Genomic DNA, 21,623 nt, shown 5'->3' on the forward strand with positions numbered 1-21,623 from the left:
AGAATGAAAGAGTCACCTGGTGGTGGTAGTGCAGGCCTTTAATTTTAGCACTTGGGAAGTAGAGGCAGGAGGATCTTTTTGAGGTTGAGGCCAGCCTGGTCAACAGAGCATGTTCCAGGACAGCCAGAGCAGTTACACAGAGAAACCCTGTCTCAAAAAACAATAAACAAACAAATGGAAAAAACCCACATACACACACACACAAAAAAATGAAAGAGCAAGTACTAGAGAAGTCTGACAGTTCTGAGCAGTGACACTGGTGTGCAGGCTTGAGGGAGAGGCAGGTGCACGGCGAAGGAAGGGAGGACGCTGGGGAAATATGAAGGTAAAGGAGTCTTGATGCTCTCAGCCCCAGAGAGAAGAACTTAACTTTCTACTAAGTATTTTTAGTGATGTCTAAGTTTGTGATTGTGTCAAAAGGCATCTGGACAGAAATTGGCTCTAAACTGTGACAGCCTGTGTTCCTGATGAGCTTTTCCCCAGAGGGTTTGCCATCTCACTAGGGGTGGGAGGAAAGAGCGAGCAAGCAAGGAATGTGTGCCTGGATGGCACTTGTTGCTGAATGAAGATTTGTCATGATTTTAGCCTCCTTGGCCTCCCCAAGCACTATGGCCTTGTTTCAAGTAGGACTTAAGATGTTAATTACTGTTTCAGTTTTTTGTTTGCTTGTTTGTTTTGCAGGTGGTTCCTGAAATGACAGAAATACTGAAGAAAAAATAAATCAAAATCATGTCAAGGAAACTGTCAAAAGTATTCAGCTGAAATAATAGAAATTTATAATATGAGGAAAGAAAATATGCTAACAGCAACTAGAATGCCTTTTGATGAATCAATTATTATATTCCTTTTTAATTTTTTGTGGTCCTAAACAATTATTTTTGACATTTTCTAATTCTGTAATAAAATATATAATAAAGTTTTGTCATCCTTTAAAATTGCTATTAGAAACATGCCTAACTTCTTAAACAAAGAAGAATTTGAAGAAAGGGAATAAAATGCACTTCTAGCCAGGTATGGTTGCATTCACCTTTAATCGCAGCACCACAGAAGGAGATAGATCTCTGTGGACCCAAAGCCAGCCTAGTCCACATAGCAAGTTCCAGCCATCCAGGGCTACATAGACCAAATCATCCACATCACTTGCTTGCCTTATTCACAGGTGCTCTCTGTTTTAGGCAAGAGTATAAGCATGAAAATTCCTCTAGCCTGGTCACCCTAAGGCATATCCCAGAATAGCAGCTGTAGTGGCAAATTCAGAGCTACAGAAGCTTGACCACAAAGCATAAATGTTCCAGAAGTATTCTAGTTTTCAGAAAAACATAGCTAATGTGACAAAGTTGCCCTGACTTAAGCCTGGCCATGCTGAAAGTGTTTGGTTTTTTTAACTCAAAAGTTGCCCATTTCAGGTAGGGGCTCATCAGTTTGTCAGACTTTGTGTCTGCAAAGGATGGGGAGCCAAGAAGGAAAGACAGCTCTGAAACAATATAACTTTTTACACAGATAGCTTGGTACCACTATGAATGTTTAAAATTCTGCTCAGAAAATACTCTGCCCTTTGTTTTTCTCTCCTGGTCTTTTCCTTGTGTGGAGAGCAACAACCAGGCTCCTGCATCATCCGTACATGTGGTCATCACTTGCACTCTGCTGCCCTAGGGTTCTGCTGCACCAAGAGCACCAGTCAGGATGCATGCAGGTCTGAGACAGAGGTGGGCGAGGCCATGCCAGGCCTGCAGGAAGCCATAGGCAGGTATCTGGGGCCACATGAGTCATCTGCAGAGAAGAATAAGAACTGCCAGCTGAGGTTGCACCTTGTGTTGAGCATGCAGCACCATAAGGAAGAGATAGGAAGTGAGCGGTGAGGGAAGGGCACCTGGTCCTCCAGACCCCATGTGGCCAGCCTGGCCCTTCCTCTGCTGCCTAACAGCCTATGTTGACTTGTGGTCACCCTGCTGCAAAGTGCTTTTGGAAGCTGTGGCATTTTAGCCTTCTGGTGAGGTGAGTGGGCTGCAGTAAAGTGATGTCTCTTTACAAGACATGAACACGTTGGTACCATGAGATCCTAGAATGCCAGAGCTGTGGCATCCTCCGGCTGTACCCCTGGTTGCCCAGGTTGACCTAGTGGGGTGCAGAGGAGAGAAAACTATAGTGAATTGCCTGGGCATTCATGGCTTCTTCGGTCAGTCACCTCATGAAGTGATAACTGTTATCTTTCTGTCTTTGGGGTACTTTCTTAGGGGCTTATCCAGTTACCCCTCATCTCTTGCAGGGGCAGGAGCAATGGCAGATATGATGGCTGTAGTGGGACCCCCCATTGAGATATACTGGTTAGAAGGAGCACCCCAGGTAGCATCTTCTGACTTGAACTGATTGTCCTTTCTCCCACTGATTCCTCTTGTCCTGGAACCAGAATTTACTGGACTCAGGTCATTGTCATCCTCACCATAGCATTTAGCATAGTTATGTTACTTACCAGACTGGTAAGTTCTGAGAAATGACCGATTTCTCCAGATACCATTGAATGTACAAACCTAGGTGCCGCAGCCAACTCTACACCTAGAGTTCACTGTGTGTGTATCTGTATGTTCATGTGACTGGCACAGTGTGTGTATCTGTATGTTCATGTGACTGGCAGCACATCGGTTTGTTTACATCTGTCCCACAGCTGTGTGGTTAATATGCTGTGCCATGTTACTACTCCCAGCAACGCTGCAGTCTTACAGGACTCCTGTCACTTAAGTGTTCTGCAGTCCTTGGCTGTACTGTATTTGCTGTGCATATAATCCACACTGTCCTAGCACTTGCTATCCCTCTAGTCGTCATAATGATCATTAAATTATATTCTGCTTTTGGTGGTTTACGTCAATAATTAGAACCTCTACAAAGTTATATAACTTCAAATTCAGACTGTTAAACCAGAGCCAGGATTTGAAACTGGGCAGTCTGGCTTAAGAGTGGTGACTTCACTAGAAATCTGAATCTCCCTCAACTCAAGGGACAGGGAGACATGGCCTACACAGTGGTTGGCCTCAGACACAGCACTCAGTGATTTCCTGCCACCAATGAGGCTTTGTGGTGGAAGGAGAGGCAGTGTTCTGGGCTAGTGTCTGCAGAAGGGTTTCATGGGATGGAAAAGTCCCTCTGAGTGCCAACTGAGACTATTTCCGACAGTCTGGGGAGATGGTTCAGGTGGTAGAGTGTTACGTAGCCATGAGGGCCTGAGTTTGGATGACTGGTACCTTTTAAAAGTCGCAGCACTAGTGGGGAGATGGAGATAGGTGGATTCATGGGGCTTGCTAGCTTAACTAAATTGGTGAGCTACAAGCTCAATAAAAGACACTGCCTCAGAAGAGTGAAGTGGAAAGGGAGTGAGGGAAAGACAACTGATGTCAGTTTCTGTCACACGCACACCGCTGTACACACATACAACCATGTGCACACAAAAGTCAGCTGTGGGGGATGGGCTCAAGTGGAAACAGTCCACAAGGCATGGTCTCAGGTACCCCTTTTTATCATCACTCTTTTAACCGAACTATCAGTTGCTACTGCTCTGGCTCTAGACCTCTGGAAGCAGTGGGGGAGGAGGCAAGGACAATGTACTTACTACCTATGTGTGTGCTCCCCCTTTCCTGCTTGTCTGAGGTCTGGTCTGGTCAGCCTCCTGTGGCCCCTGGGAGTTTTGGCTGTTTTCCTTTGCAGGGCAGCCCCTGAGAGGACAGAGATGTTCCTTCCCTCACACAGCCTGAGGCCCAGTGGTGACGCTGCTCCCAGCATCGCCCCGTGCGCCCTGTGTGCTCAGCAATGCAGCAGGGAACATTCTTGCAGTGTTCCATACATCAGTTGTGATGTATGGGAGCCAGAGCCTAAAGTAGCTTTGGCTTTGCTGACAGAGAGGACAGTGTGCTAGTCTCTGAGATCACAGGCCGTTGAAGGCATGGTCCCTGCCCTCTGAATTTTATCAGAAAAGATGAGATGCAAAAGCAGAGTGGAAACATTGTCACTGAATATCCCCTGTGGGCCAGTGGTGGCTCTTCTTGGGGGAGGGGGGAGGCTGGAGGCTTTACATTAACATATAGGGTGGAAAAGGAAACCGAGCTTGGGGTTCCTGTGGGTAGCTGAGGCAGTGTGGGGCAGAAATGTAGCTTTGGAAGTGTGGGTTAAGGGAAGCCAGTTTGACAAATTTAGCCTTTTCCCTCCTGGTTGAGAAACCAGTGTTTCTCAAACTTCACTCTCAAGGAATATCCCATGGTGGTTCTGTGGAAGTGTAAAGAAAGGGACAGTTAACTGATAGCACTGTGCTGATATGAAGTCTTGCACATCCTTGCAAAAGCTTTGCTGTCTGTGCCCTTTGTTTTCTAGGCAATGTGAGCAGATATCCAAATGAATGGGCAAGAAGTTTAGCCTGCCTTTCCATAGCTTTGGTTTTTTTCTTGACATATTGGGTAATTTTGTTGAATATTTAAAAAAATCCTTTCTGCTAGTTGGTGACTATTGTTTGAATGTTTGAGAACTAAGTATGTTAGCATATTGGGCAGAGATTGTGGCTTATCCAATAAAATGCTTGCTACACAGACATGGGGGGCAGAGTTTGGGTCCCCGGAATTTGTGTGAAAGCTGGGCAGGTGCAGTGGCCACCTACAAGAGACAGGATCTCAGGACTAGCTACCTAACTAGCTAAACTAGCTTAGTGAGAAACCATGCCTTAACAAATGAAGTGGAGAGCCAATGAAGAAAACGCCCAGATTTCAACTTTGGGCACGTGCGCACACACACACATATACACACACACAGCATTCATACACATGTGCACGCACACACATACACACACACAGCATTCATACACGTGTGCATACCACACACATGCAAAATCAAAAATCAGCTGAGTGTTCTACAAAGAGCTGTATGACCTGGGCCCTGCCACCTGAGGAGGTCGTGGCAATAGAGAGCCACTGAGTTTTTGTGAAAGGCCCATGACCTAGACGACTAGCCAGACCTGGTGGTGTATCCACGAGGATGAAGGGAAACAAAGATGGAAGCCATTTGGAGGTAGTTACAGGAGACCTCTGGCTTCATGCCCTGAATGGCTTTAGCTGAAAACTCTTTGGCTACAAAATGGGTCCCCAGAGGCTGTGTAAATGGGTCCAGTACTGTGGGTGAGGCTGGCAGAGAGCAAGCTTTTCCTCTCAGGATAGCAGGGGAGCCAGGTTGCCGCCAGAGCCTGGGCGTGTCTGCGCCGGCTGGAGGACTGGAAACCCCAGCCATAAATGCACCTTATGTTCTCATTCTGAAAGGAATGCTCAGCGTGGCTATGTTTCATGCTGTCTCTGAGTAGGGGTTTTGTTTTGGTGGATATAAAAGTGAGCTGGACAAAGTGGGAAACCCAGAGAACCCTATTGATTGTGCCAGAAGGGTAGAGTTAGCTGGAGGCTTGGCTGATAATCCTGTAAAAAGAGCATATTGGGGGATATACTATCAGGATTCCATGTAACCGTAGATTTTGGGGGGCTCTGGGAGCCTGAATGAAGACTGGCTGATAACCTTGGCTTTTATGTGGGCATACACCATCCCACTGCTGGTGGGTAGGGAAGAGATGGAGAAAAACACATGCACAGGACTTTGCCCCAGGTCACAAAGCAGCTGAAACAGAACCCAGAATTTTTGGCAAATATGACTTACTAAGACTTGACTACATGCTGGGTGATCTCTAGTGCAGCCGTCTCAAGGCTGCTGCCTTCTTCACAGAGAGCTGAGATAATAGCCAGAGGTGTGGACCCACACTGGACTTGAGGTGCATAGCCTTGCCACTGTCCCAGCTGCTTCCACACCCCACCTTCTCCAGGACTCTTTCCTCTATATTGGGGACTTCCTCACCACCCCCAGCTTCTAGGACTTTTGTCCTCTATATTGGGGACGTCCTCACCATCCCCACCTCCTCTGGGTCTTTTGTCCTCTATATTGGGGGCTTCCTCATCACTCCCAGCTTCTCCGGGATTCTTCTCCAGGTACATGGCTTCAGAGCTGCCTGGCCTTAGTAGCAAGAGGCAGCAGGGGCATTGGAGCTTCCTCTGGAGGGGCTGGCACTTGCTTTCCGTGCCGTCCAGTATGGTAGGATAGAGGCCTTGGGAGATTTGGCTTGCTGGGCATCACCTTCATTACCTCCCACAACTAGTCACATGGGCCAGGCAGCGAGGGCAGACACTGCTTCCCTCTGGGTTCTCCGGAAGCTTCTGCTGCTGTCTCTGTGTTGGGCCACCTGGGTGATTTAGGCTGATCACCCAGACGTCTGGTTCTACTGCTCACCTGTCTCTGAGGCAGGGTCACTCACTGGGCTAGACCCTATTTATCTTTCTCTTTTAATTTTCTTCTCTATTATCATTAATAATAATGATTCTTATTATTTGAGACACCACCTCACTCTTTAGCCCAGGCTGGCCTGGAACTCACTATACATCCCAAACTCATGGCTCTCCCCTGCTTAGCTTCAGCGTCAGGACGACAGACATGACCCTCCATGCCTGACTTTCTTCCCCATTTAAGCTCCATTTTCATCATAGGTAAGATGGTGACTTGAACATGTAGACAGATCTCATACTACATGGGTAAAGATAAGAACTCTTTTTTGAGAGTTTTGTATGCCCAAGAAGTTTTGCCAAGCCTCTTAGATGCATAGTCTCATTAAAATCTCATGAATCCCCATACTACAGATGAGAAGACCCAAACTGACATGGTTTCCAGCCTGCCTGGGGACTTGGGACTAGTAGTAACTTTAGACAAATGCCTTATCAGGGGACCCAGCTGGGGTGGTCTGGAGTAGAGAGATGTGGCAGCTAGCCAGATTCAGAGGGCAAAGCTGAAAGAGAAAGGTACATCCGAAGCAGAAGGGCCAGCATAAACAAGCACAGAGGATCCCAAGTACAAGCTGACTCCCTTCCGGAGGCTTCTTCTGGGCTGCTGTTCTGTGCTTTGCTCAGTATGGGGGGGGGGGGGGAGGCTGTGCAGCAGTGTGGGTCCAATGTGCTTTCTCCTGTGGCACTGTCCCAACCAGGACCCACAGTCCCTTGCCCCTTCTTTAAGCAATGTAGGCGGAGGTGAGTCCTCCTAGTTACGAGGCCTAATTGATGTTGGGGAGGCTCCTGGAGCGTGGGGTGGAAGGTGTGCTATAAATCTCCGGCATGGGGTTCTGCCACACTCCTCACAGTGTTTAATGTCCTGGCTGACCTCCTGGGTAGTCAATTTCATTTGGTTGTTCAGGGTGAATAGGCAGCCTGCTAAGCTGTAGCCTGAGGCTCTGTGTGAAATGATGTCAGCTTGGTGTCCTTGGTGGCTGGTAATAAATTAGCATCAAATGTTCCATCATTTTCTTCGGATAATTAAATTAACTATGCATCAGGAGATAAAAACCAAACTTTTGAGCAATAGAGCCGAGGAAAGAAAAATCTATAATATTATGATTTCCTTGGTGAGTGTGGGGTAGGTTTAGAACCGGTATTGGAGAGAGAAATGGCAGGCACCTCTTTTCTGAAACTGGGTGGCTTAGAGGCACTGTTTACAAGGGAACAATGTGCCAGCAGCAAGAGCTAAGGAGCTGGCTGCTGGAGCTAGCCAGGGTAGCCATGGGTCCCACCCACCTCCCTCCCCACTCTGAACTAGCAACAGCATCAAATGAAGTAACGGAGCATCTCCTGGGCATCGGCCCCAGAAGTGCTGAGCTCTGGCAGAAGCGCACCCCAGGCATCTATTATTAATAAGGCTGCCTTCAGCTTGTGTTTCCCTTGAAACATTCTCAGAGGGCTTTCCCTTCCATTATGTCATTAGTTATCCCAGCAACCCTCAGGGGTGGGGCACACGCAGTCATTATTCTTCTGCTAGGGAGGGAGGAGCTCAAGGGTTTTCTCTGAGTCACAAAGCAAGACAGAAACAAGGCTGGGTCTAGGAATCCAGATGCCCAGACCTTGCACACACCTGAAGGTGGAGTGAACAGGGATGAGCAGACCTTACTTCATCCCAGTTCAGATACCAAGAGTTGTGAGATTTTGCTTAGCAGCTACACACGTCGTAGATAGGGCTCAGGGTACTTAGTGGGCTTGAACCTCTCATCTGGGGCTCTCAAAAGCTCCCAGGGAAAATGCCCCTAGCTCTCGGGCCTCTCGTTAGTGGCAAGAACCTTGCGGTCTTGACTGGCCCAGGCTGGTCCTGGAGTAAGAGGGGACTTCTAGGCTGTGAAGGAAATGAATATATTATATCAACCTCCACAGAGTGTGTGAGCTACTGTGCCCTTTCCCCCTTGACTTGACCTGGAAAGTTAGGTTCTTGGTTTGAATCCTTGCTGGGAGGAGGCTGATGAGTCATGCTAGTCAAAAGCAGCCTTTCAGCCCCTAACCCTGAGTGGCTTCCGGCCAGGGCTGCAGGGTTGGCTGGCCATACACTGTGCTGGCTCTAAGCCTTGCTGTCCTTACTTCTGGGTTCAGCATGCCAGGCTATCACAAGGTTCTCAGGGCTCCAAAGACAAGGCTGAGCAAGGAAGCCAGCCCTCTAGGGCACAGAAGGCTGCAGGGCACTAAGGCTGGAGCCTGAATTCTGTCTCTAGCTTTCCTATTGGGACCTGGTTTGATCACAACTTCCCACATGGCATCGCACCCAGAGTCCCTGTAACAGGCCAGTTATCTCATCACACTGTGCCTGTACTTTCTCCCCTGCTTCACAGGGGAAGTAGAGCCTACTTTGCGGGGCTCTGCTGAGGGAGATGGTCAGAAGCACCTGTCCCCATGGGACATAAATAAGCATAGCCATTGCTGTTATCACTGTATTCCTACACCAGGCAGCAACTGCTACCTAAGCTGCCCCCTTCTGTGGGAGTCTCAAACAGCTCCCTTGGGACCACAGACTGGGCTTTTCTGAAGCAGTAATGAGCAAGGAGCCTCTTCTCTGGGCTGGAGACCTCCTAAGGAGTGCTGGCCCTCTTCCACAGGCCCCAGCTATAGCACTCTGGAGAGCCATGAACACCAACACCAAAGCTTTTATCACAGGTCTCCAGTACCTGCCTCAGAGTAGTTCTGTGGTGAGGGTATAACTGAGGCTTGGCGCCTGCCTTCTCTCCTGACAGGAGTTCAGAGAAAGAACCGCAGTGCTATCTGCAGCGTGCATCTGGCCCACGTCCTGGTTGGTGATCTGCTTGATCAGCTGCACTAGCTCAGGACTGGGGACAGCAGAGCCGGGCAGAGTGGGAGATGGATGAGGAGGGTGGCGGCTTTCAGTCCTGTGGGGTAGGCGACTTACCGACCCTGCAGGCTCCAGTCCTGCAGACGGCAGCTCCTGTAGTGCCATCATGCCCATCATGATACAGAAGATTGGAATAGCCTCACTTCCAAGTGCTCGGGGAACACTGGGAGAGCACGGTCCCTCCCGCTAGTCTTGACCTGAGGACATTTCATAGGAACATCAACTGACTTCACGGGGTCGCTGAAGTATGGAAAGGACCCCGAAATGGAGACCTCACTGTGCTGACTGGTGACCCAACCTATCTTCAAGGCTGCTGTCCTCACAGAAGCCTCCCCAGAATAGGCCTGGCCACTCCCATCACATGCCAGTTGGGTATCCTTCAACACCTTTGTCACCCTCTTGTTCAGGTAGAGGACGGACATAGGTAGACAAAATGTATGAGATGCCAGCTACTGCTTCTTCTCCGAAGGCAATGGGAGGAGAAAGGGAGGGAAAGCATGGGGACAACGGGTGGGTAAGGAAAGGATCCAGGGCCTGTTTAGCCGTAGGCCTCTCTTATTCTAGAGAGGTGAAGTTGTTACTTTCCCTTTCTCGTGCCTTGCTTGTCTGTCTGCTCTCAGCAGCACGTAGAGGACTAACTTAACAAAGCGTATGTCTAGGACCCTGTGCCTCCCCAGCAGTTTCCCAGGTAACGGCTCGAGGCTGAGGAGGACCAGCTTGTTTGGGTGGGAGGCTGGAGATGAGGGCTCTGTGATCTTCATGCCCTTGCTTCCTACCTGGCGTCTCCAATTCTTCTCTCTCCTCTGTGCAGCTAGCTTTTGTTTCTGCCCCATCATGCCCTGGCGCTCCTGCTTTATGAATTTATTTTTTTTTCACTTTCATGATGCTATGACATAACCAGACAAGGAAAAAGAGCGTTCTTTTTCTCTAGACTAAGGGCAAAACTTTCACTCCAGGTGCTTATCATGATCGCTTAAGATCATAAGCCTGAGAAAAGGGGGCCAACGGGAACACTTACTCCAGAAAGGATTTTGGAATGAAGGGTCATATAATATTAGGAATTCATTAAAGTCATAGGATGTTGAAGAGTCATATCAATAAGAGCAGATATTTGGAATACCCCCCTCCTTTCATGGTTGCTATGGTTGCTAATGAGAAAGGAGAGGACATGGGTACCCATGCCCATCTTAGGAAACCCTTCAGAGGATGCTCTGGAGAGGCGGCTCAAAGACCTCCTTTCATGTCATAGATGTCTCAGCAGCAGCAGAGCCCCCCCCCCCCGCCCCGTACTCTGACCCATGGGGATTTCTCTGACCAATGGCTCTTAAGAAAAGAATGCCTGATTTTTCTGCACACAGGCTTGTCATAGACTGGAGGATAAAACAGTGGCCTTTAGTAGGAACTGTCAATCGGTATGTAACTACTCAATGAGTAACCTACAGGGTGGAGCACCTCCACAGCTGCGAGCATGGGCGAGCGCTACAAAGATCAGTTTCCAGCTGGAAGAAGTTTGGTATGGCCCATTTCTTAAGCACATCACAGTTTCTGCCCAGTTTTGTCAATAAAGGATGTGTTCCAGAGCTGCACTCAAAAGCAGCAGAGGGGACCACTTATTAGGTGTAGGATTCCCCCATCATGTACTAGGGACGATGGATACTAACGGTCAGTTCTGTTGAAAAATGGGCAGAGTAACGTTGGCCTAGATGCAGGCCCAGCATGTGCCTAGAACCTTGCTGGAGAGTCTGAGAGGACTAATGAACCCGTTTCGTTTGGATGACATCAGACTTGAGGCCAAGACACAGGCGTGAATCTTGCATAACCAGGAGTTGTCTTCCCAAAGGGCCCCCAGCAGGCTGAGGAAGCCAGGGGAAGCAAGTCTATCTGCAGCACCCTCCATGGCTTCTGCGTCAGTGCCTGCCTCTAGGTCCCTGCCCTGCTTGAGTTCCTGTCTGCCTTCCTTCCACGAAGAACAGTGAAGTGGATGTGTAAGTCCTTCCCAGGATGCTTTGGTCATGGTGTTTCATCATTACGATAGTTCCCCTAACACATGACTCCAGTATGTTGGTCTCAACATATCCTCCAAAGCCCCCTTTCTGTGTCAGGCTGGCCCCGTGGCTCTGTGACAGAGAAAGGAGAGCAACAAAACAGCCAAAGAATAAAGGCCTGTGACTATTATTTCCAGAGAGAGGACATCATGGTCTTGGCTCAGTGCAACATTGCAGTGCCTCCCTGCAGCCAAGAGATCTAGGCCCACTATTGTTTAAACCTAAAAATCAAAGGATGGTTAAGTCGTTTCTTCTCTCTCTCTCTCTCTCTCTCTCTCTCTCTCTCTCTCTCTCTCTCTCTCTCTCTCTCTCTGTGTGTGTGTGTGTGTGTGTGTCTCCCATCTGGGAGGGACCTCAGACTGTTGCCTACTCTGGGCTGTACTGCAGTGGCCTCTAACATCCTCCTCTCAGTCCTTAGCCCTTCTGCCCGTACAGATGGTCCTGCAGATGGGGCACTACATGGACTGCCTGCCAGAATTTTGCTGAAACCCGCTGAACTGCCCCCAGGAGTCCACCTCATAAAAGTCCCTTCTCTCTTGGATTGACAGCTCCTAGACTCCACCCCCTGTCCGCAGGAAGCAACCAGAGTAGCCATTGTCCCTCCCCCAGCAGCAATCAGTGTTAGGGAAGTGTGTAGGAGGGTTAGAGGGACCTAAGTAAATAAGGGAAGGGAAAGCCGGCTCTGGGAGATAGCAGCTTCGAGTTCTCATAAGAGGCGAAATGCTGAGAAGACATGCAGCCATGCGTGGGGGAGGACTTGGGGAGGGTGTGGAGGTGTAGGGGATGGTATAGAACCAATAGGAGGAAGAGCCAGGACCCTGGGGCCCTGTGAAATACCCAAGTCTGCCCAGTTAGCAGACTCCCAACCCTAGGCCCCTCCCAATTCTAAGGGATAAAGCTGTTATTTTCCCTTCTTTGCGGCCCCCTCTTCTGTCTTTCATGGTTGCTCAACTCTTTTTAGGTGCTAGGAACAAACTTGGCAATCCTCCAGTGCCCGCATTATCTCATGAACCCGGAGTGGTCTTGGCCTACGCAGAGCAATTTCCCTCCTTTTCTGTGGTTCATCCGCCTTTTCCAGCGTGGCTCTGGGCCTAGGCTCCGCCCTGGGCCTCTAAGTAGGACCCAGGTCTAATAACCTAAGAAGTAGGCAGAGGAGCAGGTGAGGGACCGCTGCCCTACCGGGCTCCAGGAGCTGGAAGACACGGGGCCCACTGCAGCCAAGGCAGGCAGCACACTGATACTGCAGGTACCTATAAAGAGTGAAGAGGATGTGAGAGTGTGAGCTGCTTCATAAGTGACGGTGGCCCCCACTCTGGTCCTCTGGGGGATGGGGGTGGATAGGAACCCTTAAACCGGCAAACTTTACCTTCCTGCCGCCCCATACATAAGAGAAAACATGATGGTCACAGTCACAACACTGGGACCGATTTGGGGCAGGGGAGAGGAGAGCAGCCTGGGAGGATGTGATGGAGCAGGGAGAGCCAAAGAGGCCAGGCAGAGTCCGCTGCAGTCCAGCCCCTTGGGGGACATGGACCTCAGCAAGGCTAGGTTGGGAGCTGGGGTCAGGTAACTTGGAGAACGACTAGGGATAGGCAGGGAGCTGGTGATATGCAGGTGTGTAACTGGGCAGCTGGCAAAAAAAACAAAAAGACTTATTACTATGGACAAAATGTTGAACTCAGAGCTCTGGACCAGGTTGAGTTTGAGGCCCTCAGAGATGGAACCCTGGGTCCAATGGGTGCTTGGGAGTTACCAGTGAGAGGAGGACAGCTGTGAACTCCATTCTGCCAGGGCCTGGAGGAGGGGAAGCACCCACTGGCCCACATAGGGAGGTGTAGGGTTGTCCCCTCTGTAAAGGCCTTGAGGCTGCCAGAGAGAGCAGCCTGGGTAAGCAGGTGCCTGGCTAACTCTACCCCCAGGGAGCTACTCTAGACAACTTCCCTTGGACTGGCAACCAAACGAAAACCACCCGGAAGTCTCAGTGCAGCTGGTTTTTATTATTAAAGCCAGGGTCATAAAATGATTGCCCCTGCCCTCCCATATCCCTCCCACCATGAGATCGTCCCGTCATGTGAAGACTTGGAAACGTCCATGCTGAAATGAGAGAATGCCGGGTGAGATAGGCTCAGATGTGGTCTCTGTGATTGTGTCGGCTCCCCCAGCATTCCTGGAAAGACGGCTTGGGGTGAGGCTGGGCAGCCCCAGCTCACAGTGCTGTTCCCGAGAATCCGGGGTGGGCATCAGGAACGAAGGCAACGAAATAGATTGAGCTGGCCCCCACGCTCTACCCTGCTGAAGCTGGGCCATAGGCTGGTTTTTGTAAAAATGGTTTTAAAAAAACCAAAAGAAAACAAAAACAAAAACCAAACAAACAAAAAATCCCAAACCCCAGCCATGAGCACCACCCTCTCCTGAGTAGGGCAAACGGAAGCCCCAGCTCTGGACTCTGAGGTCGGAGGCATGTGGCCTCTGCCTGGCATCACCTCCCTGGAGGCAGACAGCACCCTGAGGGAGGCCAGGCGGGATCCTGAGCCCCATTTGTGGTCCTGAGTGGCCTCTGGGGTCTTGAAAGAGCTTCAAGATGGCTGTCTCCCCACTTTCCACTCAACAAGCCTGCGGACTCTCTAGGCCTCAGGAACCCTATGCAACTTGGGCTCTTTGGATTCCAAAGATCTGAACTTCTCCTCCAGCCCAGCTGTGGGCTGCAAGTGGGTGACAGGTTTGATCCGAAGAGCGGGGAGAGCCTCCTGGTTCTTCTGGTTGAACAGACTCACCCTATGCTCCAGCTCGGGGCTGGTCTGGGCTGAACCTGCCGGGGTAGGCTGGGCCAGGGGTGCTGGGTCCAAGGTCTTATGGGATGGGCAGGGGTCCTTGGACAGGGAGGACATCAGGTCCTGAACGGTGGCCTCTGCCACCTGCTGCTGAGGGGGTGGCAGCAGAGGCAGGGGAGAAGGTCCTGGCTCAGAGGACGGCTCTTCTCGGGGGGTGCTACAGTCTGTGGAGGAGCCCAATGTCTGGCTGCTGGCACTGTGGGCCCTGGTGACTGACCCACAGGTTGAGTGGGAAGTGGTCTCCGAGGTGGCACTGGTGCAGGTGCTGTGGCCACTGAACTTCAGAGGCAAGTCAACCGAGAAGAGATCTGAGGAGATGTTGGGCTGGTGGATGTCTATGGCGGCTGTAGTGACCACACACACTGCTGGCTCTGGGATCCCGCTGTCTGCAAGAAAGGGAATATTGGTCATACTTTGCCTCTGCCCACCTTGCTGGACTCTGAAGGCTGGTGTGGGTCTGGGCAGTAAGTGTGGCCAGGCCTCGGGAAGTAGCCGTGTGTGGCCATTGAGGACCCAGGTCACCATCACTGTGAGAACTGAGGGAGATGACTATCAATCCACCTTGTTGACCCAAAGTTCAGACATGTGACACTCAATCCATGAAGAGGGATGACAGCACTTCCCAGTGGAAGCTTTAGAGGCCAGCTAGTGCCCTGCCCTCGAGGCCCACACTGCTTAGTCAGTGGAGGCTGCTGTCTTCTGGGTGCTGGGATGGTCTGGGAGTACAGCCTCGGGCAGCTTGCTGTGGGTCATTATTTAAACTAAGGCAAAAGTGTCTCCACAATAGACTTAGCTAGCCCATTTCAATCACCCCAGAAAGCCTGTCCCAGGAAAACATTCTGTTAAGGAGTTCTTGAGTTTATTGTTGTTGTTGTTGTTGTTATGTGTATATGCACATGCGTGCAGAAGTGCCTGCCCGAATATGAGTGTGGAGGCTAGGGGTTGGATTGCATGTCTTCCTTCAATACCCTCTACCTTATTTTTTTGAGACAGGATCTCTCATGGAGACTGGAATTTACCAGCTGGCTAGCCAGTGCTCCTGGGATCCCCCTTGTCACAATGAAGGCATTTTAACTGGAGGCGGGCACATCCTGAGTAGTCTGCTTTCTGCAGACTGATGAGCCGCGGGGCAGTCAGCATTCAGCAGCTCTTTTCTCTGAGAGGCACTGGGGGTGATAGTGGACTACTCTGGGTGTAGGGTTCTCCCCCAAGTTATGGGGAGGGGCCTGAGATGATGGGTCAAGGCTGGAAAACCAGCAGTTTGGATGAGGCTAGGAGAAAGCAGAGAAGAGAAGAATTGCCTTAGGGGGGTTAAATAGTGGAGAAGAAAAATAATCAAATACAGGTCACATTGCAGATAGTCTGTACTTATAGTGGACAGTGCAAGAATTTTAAGGACCATGAAATCCAAACTCAGTGTTTAAGACTTTGGTTACAGAAAAACAAGAAGCTAAAAGATCCGGGTATAAAATCAATCTTTCCCCCAAAGAAAACACACTGAGTGTCCCCTAAGATTTCAAGGGTATGAAGAAAGCATAAAGCATGTCAGGCCTGCTGTCCCTTCAACCATTAGGTTGAATAAGTTTGCTTTCCCTCAGGGCCACCTGAGCATGTCTCCAGTTGGGATGAGTGATCACCTGAGTTCTGGATTACAGCCCCCTCCCTCTGTAGGTTTCCACACTTAACCATGGGTCATGGGTCAGAGATCGATTGCCCCTACCTTGGCATCTGCAGGCTCAGCTCCAGGGCATCAGAGTTTCAGCTAACAATCTGCTGAGTATTGAAGTCTAGGTGTTGGACCCTGAGCTCTGCCATCAAAGTCTACAGGGTCACAATGGTAGATCCTGCTACCCGAAGTCAGGCCAGACTGTACCTAGCCTTGGGTTTAGGGCTTGCTGGGTCACAGGTGTCCTGGGGCTGCATAGTTCATGCAAACAGTTCCAACCCAGACTTACCACTGCTGGGCCCATTGTAGTACTGGCTAATATAGCTGTTCATGTCGTCTTTCGCCATGGCTTCTACAGAGAAGAGGTTAGAGAAGGGTGCATGTGATTACGTCACTGTTTAAGCTCAGCCGCCCTCTCTGAGCCACGGGGAGAGTGACGCCTGCTCTACTGCTTTATGATGAAGACTACAGAACTAACAGGCAGGTCAGTGGAGCCGGCCGCACAGAAGGCTTTCGATACATGCCCATGGAAGGCTGTGGAGGCTGCCAGGGACTTGCACACCCTCAGGCTTATCTGTCCGCTGAGGTCTGCAAGTAACAAGACCTGAGGCTACCTTCTGAGACACCTGAGTTGGCTGCTGAAGCTGGGCCACCTTCAGATCTGGAGGCTGAGTGGTAGAGGAACGGATCTTAAAAGTTTCCTTGGCCTCTTGGTCTTGAAAAGCCTGTGGTCAGAGGTGTGTTCTGTGGCTGACACCAGGCCCTGCTCCTGCATCAGCTAGCACAGATTCTCTGGCCATCCATAGCCTTTGCTATAATTGCCGTCTATTCTGCCACTGCACTGGGAAGCAGAAGTGACTGTTCCCAGCAAGCCGGGGTGGATGTAGGGCCAAGGGGTCAGACAGCAGGGGCTGTTCACTTAATCAGGTGGTGTTTTCCAGTGCCACCATTTACCTACAGTTTGGTCAGGTCATGACCCCTTGCTGGACCTCAGTGTCCTTGTTATATGAAGGTCCCTAGCAAGGCTCTTACAGACTGATATAGCTGGCCATCATGGCTAGATGACCCTGATAGCCCAGAAACTGACAGGGAAAGATGGTTGTCTCACCCTGAAGCCCCAAAGAGGAATCATGCATGCCTCCTGGCTGCCCAGGCCTCTCATTGGGCAGAACAGCAGGGAAGAATCTGCTACCTCTCCAACTCGTTGCTGGGCAACCTTGACTCTTTTGTGTTCTTCAGAGCCACAGTGTTCCTGTCCCTCTACCAGGTGTTAAAGCAAGGAGTTTCTGCCTTGGAAGCAGGGTCAGGGGCTGGGGGTGGGGGGCGATCACCCCTCTGTGGAGCAGGGACTCTCCATCTCACCAGGAAATGCACACCTACTAAGTGCAAGGCTTTACTGAGCCTGCAACTGCCCTGCTTCTGGGAACCAAAGGCCACCCCACTGTGACTGTAATCCTCACCACTGCCCTGCCAGACTGTGATTACTTAATATACGGGTCCCTTTAAAACTAAATAATCACGCCCCTGAAGCTGCCTCTACCCTGCAAATGTGTTTAGCAACTCTGTTTGCTGACTCACACCAAGCTCTGGGCCAACAGAAACCCTGCTCTCCTCTGTAGGCAAGACCAGCGCTGGTCCTGCAACACACTGCACTCCTGTGACTCCTACCCAGACCCCTCACTACTGCCCCAGGCCTGTGGGGGGGGGTAGTGGCAGCCTGCTGAGGACATCACACATCTCAGCCACCAAAATGCCTGAGCCCCGTCTCCTCAATCTGTGGCCTACATGTCTAAGGAGGCCATGTCTTCACCAGGCTGTTGATAAAAATAATCTCAGTCAGGTGACTGTCAGCCAAGACCTTGCTCCTGAGCACTGACTGGTCTGGCCATCTGTCCCTGGACAGCTGGATGACCTCCAGCTCCTGTGACTCAACAAGTCCAAAGAGAATCCATGTTTTCTCTCCCCAGTCCCACAGCCTTCACCTTGGTTAACAGTCCCCCATCCTAACAACAGGTCCTGGCCACTGCCAAGTGCCTCCACACTTTCCTTAACAGCACCCCAACTTCCATCAACAGTGTGGCTGGTCAAGGGACCATGACCCCTCTGCCTAAGTCTTCTAGACTTAGGGGGGGACACTTCATAGCTTCTTCTCTAGGCTTTGCCTTGCCGATCCACTAAACGTATTGGCTGGCAGGTGGCCACTGGGTCCTGTTCAGGGTGAGAACCTGTGCTGCACAGGTGTTTCCAAGTCTGAGGCCTACCCTGTCTCCTCTAGTGCTGAACTTGGCCCTCTATGCTTCATGCAGGCTCCTGGATCCCATCCTCCTAGAAAAGGACCCTGGGGCTGTCCCCATCCATACAGGGGACACAGAGCCTTTAAGAGCAGGGGCCACAGGCCACTCAGTTCCCTTGGTATTTTGGCTTGACATATGTTGCTGTGGGACAATGGTCTGTCACTTACATTTTAAATAAACGTTGATTGGCCAGTAGCCAGGCAGGAGGTATAGGTGGGACAACCAGGCAGGAAGTAGAGGCGTGGCAACGAAAATTCTGGGAAGAGGGAAGTTTCAGTCTGCTATTGTGACCCAGCCGCAGAGGAAGTAAGATAGCAAGATGTGACTTCCTCACCGACAATGGTATCAAGCCACGTGGCTAACGCAGACAAGAGTTACAGGCTAATATATGTTACAAGAGTTAATAAGAAGCCTGAGCTAATGGACCAATCAGTTTATAACTAATGTAGACCTCTGTGTGGTTCTTTGGGACTTAAGGGCTGTAGGACCGGGCGGGGACGGAAAACCTCGGTCAATGACCTGTCACAGATCTGCAGGGCCTCCAGACCTTCTCCTCCCTCTCAAGAGGCCACAGGGACATGATGAAATACCCTCTGCACTGTCACCCTGTGTCCTCCCTCTTCCAACTCAAACACCAAACAAGAGGCTTGTGACTGGTGTGAGGTAGGGGTGTGGGGCAGAGGAACGCCTGAACCACACAGCCGGCTTCACAAGACACTGCTCACCTTCCACCTCATGCCAAGCCCTTCCCTCAAGGTCTGTTCGATTTAGCTCTGAGGAACCCTAAGGGTCTGTGGAAGCAACTCACTGAGAACTGAGTCTGACAGACCTTGGTTGTGGGGCGAGAAGGTGCAAACATAGGCTTCAGAGGAAAACAGTCTGGGGCGGACACTTGCTGTGTGGTCTCAGGCAAATCTCTCAGCCACTCTGGGCTTCTGATTCCTCACCTATAAAGTAGCGGTGACAACTGCAAAGATGCTGGGGAGCTATACAGCTGGAAAACCCACTGACTTATCCAGCCACAGACAGTCCTCATAGGCCCACAGCACTCCTGCTGGCTCTGAACTCTCAGGATGCTTCTGAGGCAGACGCTCATCCCTAGGAGTAAGCACTTTGCAAACACAACCTGCCTAATCCCGAGAAAGCCTCTCTGAGTTCAGAGGTGGCACTGGCTCCTTTGACCAGAACCGCAGACCTGCGGGTCAAGGAAGAAGGATAAAGGCTGGTGAGGTGGCTGGGCCAGGCCTCCTGGTGATAAAGAGATGGCTAAGCTCCATACTACTGAGTGGCAATGGTGCCTGGTGCAGAACCACACATCCCAGCGCCCAAGGGGCTGTGCCCTGATTTCTACTCCCATACTCCCGCTCCTCCATGACTCAGCAGCCCTCACTGAGAGAAGATGCTAATGTCCGAGCACCTGCCGCATGCCAGGCCTGATATCCCCACGCTTTCTCAGTGAAGAGCTTCTGGACTCTCAGACCAGACACGCTGCTGAACCAAGTAGCTCAGAAAGCACCACGACTTGTAGGATCGCAATAGCAGGGACTTGAAACCCAAGGTCCTATGTAATGGTATAGATCAAGAAGATAGCCCTGCTCAGGGAGGCAAAGTGACCTTCAAGGCTGAATTGGGATTCAAGCCGGACCTGGGTTCCAAACTCACTTGAGCTACTTCAAATGCTACTCTGTGTCAGGCTTTCTTAGGTTTATCCAGCAAGCCCTGGGGCTCCTATGGTCCCCAGCACTTTTATCAGGCCCCCACACTTGGGGCCAGCAAGGGTTCCTTGTGTCCAGGAGCACAGGTCCCGTCTCCTCCAAGACAAACCCTGGGACCAGCTCAATTTCCTGCTCCCTGCTGCTTGGCAGAGGGAAGGCCAAGGGCAGACTGGCCAGAGGCACCTCTGTGGCTGTTTCTCTGGACGCTGGTGCCGCAAGGGGGACGCCAAAGTTGTGATATATGGTGAAATCCGTGGCACCCCTACCAGGAGCTGTAATTCATAAGTTATGGGCGAGTTTCAAGACTAATAAATTTGGGAGAGAAGTATTAATGACTATACAGGGGCACTGTGAACTTGGCAGGCCCCGAAGCCTGGAACTTTGTAGCCCTGGTTTTAAAAATGATTTGTGCTGAAGCAGGTCTAAACAGAAGCCGGTCGGCACAGTCTGACTGTGACCTGCTGGCAACTTGGGGAAGCTCTTCCCTCTCAAGAGGAATGAGGCTGGGCTGGAGCGGGCTCTGGAGCTCTGGCCCTCCGCAGCAGCCCTCCCCCACTTAAGGAGTGACAGCCATGCCGAGGTGACGCTGGCCAGGTCCCAAGGCTCCTGTGACTCACTGCTGTGTCTGCAGGTTAACGCCTGGATTGTCTGTGTCCTCCTGTGCATGCAGAGGGCCTCTGAGCCCTGCTAGCCTGGAAGTCACAGCTACTAACAAATGTTGCCCTTTCTTAATCTTCAGAGTGGCCCAGGATGCTCTTCGCTCATCTGACTGTAATTTCTAATGTCATGGAAATCCCACCCTGCACATGGCTCTTGGTCAGAGAGGAATCAGCTGGGGGATGCCCCGAGTCCTTGGACTACTACAGGCCATGAATCACTGAGGCTTCTCACAGCCCCTGCATCCTTCCCTCTGCTTCCGAGGCACTGACTGTGCCACGGAGGGCTCTGGGGACTGCTGTGAAAATGCAGATGGAGGACTGGATTGTGTGCGGGTGGCTGTGACACACTTGTGCATTAAAAGAGAGGGAGGTACACAGGGATGTCACAGGGCTAACCGGGTGCAGGAGTTGGCATGGAAGGCATCTCATATAGTGTCCATTACCACCGTGTCCCTCCCCAGTGTGTTAGAGTGAAGCGTCAATTCCTGGTACCAGGATGCGAGCTTATCTGGAAACAACATGAGTGCAATGAAATTAGTCCAAATGAGGCGATATTAGAGTAGGGCACACCTAGACAAATAGGAAATTTGGACACAGACATAAAGGGAGACACCACGTAAAGATGAAGTCAGAGACTGGGTGTCGCTGAGGATTGCTGACAACCACCAGGAGCTACAGAAGTAGAAGGAACAGTCGGGCTCCCATCATGGCACTCAGAGGGACCAACCCTATCAGCAATCTGACCTCAGACTTCTAGCTTCCAAAACTGTGAGGCTATTTCTGTTGCTCAGCTTTCTCAGCCTGTGGTATTTTGACAGAGACATCTAACAAACGACCATGCTACTCTAAGGGACTTGGGCACTTTACAGAATGAACACAGGGAACCAGTTAAGGTATTCTGCAAGGGGGTGACATGAATGGTTTTAGAAGCTTGCTGTATACTGGTGGGGCAGATTCCCTACTGATTCCTCACACCCCCTGTAAGGCAATGGAGCTAGAGGCAGGCCACCAAAGCCTCAAGCTATGTAACTAGGAAGTGCAGCCTCCCTAGTTCTTTCTAGTCCTGTCCTTGATGTGAAGGGTGAAGTCATTCCTGGGTCAAGCTGGCTTTGGCGATCTAAAGTCCAAGGTCTAGGCCCAACATCATCTCTCTCTGACTGTGTGGCTGTTTTCTTTACAACCCTACAGCAGCTAAAA

At 50.8% G+C, this 21,623-nt stretch overlaps 2 protein-coding genes across 6 annotated transcripts in view; one reads left to right on the forward strand and one right to left on the reverse strand.

Annotated features, from left to right (window-relative positions):
- Etfa (electron transfer flavoprotein subunit alpha) overlaps positions 1 to 935 on the forward strand; it is a 60,384-nt gene extending 59,449 nt beyond the window's left edge. The window contains exon 12 of the mRNA XM_075965841.1: positions 682 to 935. Within this exon, the coding sequence (XP_075821956.1) occupies positions 682 to 720 (39 nt within the window). The 3' untranslated portion in view covers positions 721 to 935. The remainder of the gene's footprint in view (positions 1 to 681) is intronic.
- Positions 936 to 13,238: 12,303 nt separating this feature from the next.
- Tmem266 (transmembrane protein 266) overlaps positions 13,239 to 21,623 on the reverse strand; it is a 111,866-nt gene continuing 103,481 nt past the window's right edge. For 2 of the 5 annotated variants that reach the window (XM_075965844.1, XM_075965843.1), the window contains 2 exons: positions 16,048 to 16,110; positions 13,273 to 14,478 (listed from right to left, as the gene is read on the reverse strand). In XM_075965844.1, coding sequence (XP_075821959.1) covers positions 13,886 to 14,478; positions 16,048 to 16,110 — 656 coding nt within the window. In that variant the 3' untranslated portion in view covers positions 13,273 to 13,885. Of the gene's footprint in view, positions 14,479 to 16,047; positions 16,111 to 21,623 lie in introns of all 5 variants that reach the window. The other 3 variants (XM_075965847.1, XM_075965846.1, XM_075965845.1) reach the window with 3 other exon arrangements.

This window comes from Microtus pennsylvanicus, chromosome 3 (assembly GCF_037038515.1).
Source record: "Microtus pennsylvanicus isolate mMicPen1 chromosome 3, mMicPen1.hap1, whole genome shotgun sequence".
Classification (NCBI taxonomy): domain Eukaryota; kingdom Metazoa; phylum Chordata; class Mammalia; order Rodentia; family Cricetidae; genus Microtus; species Microtus pennsylvanicus.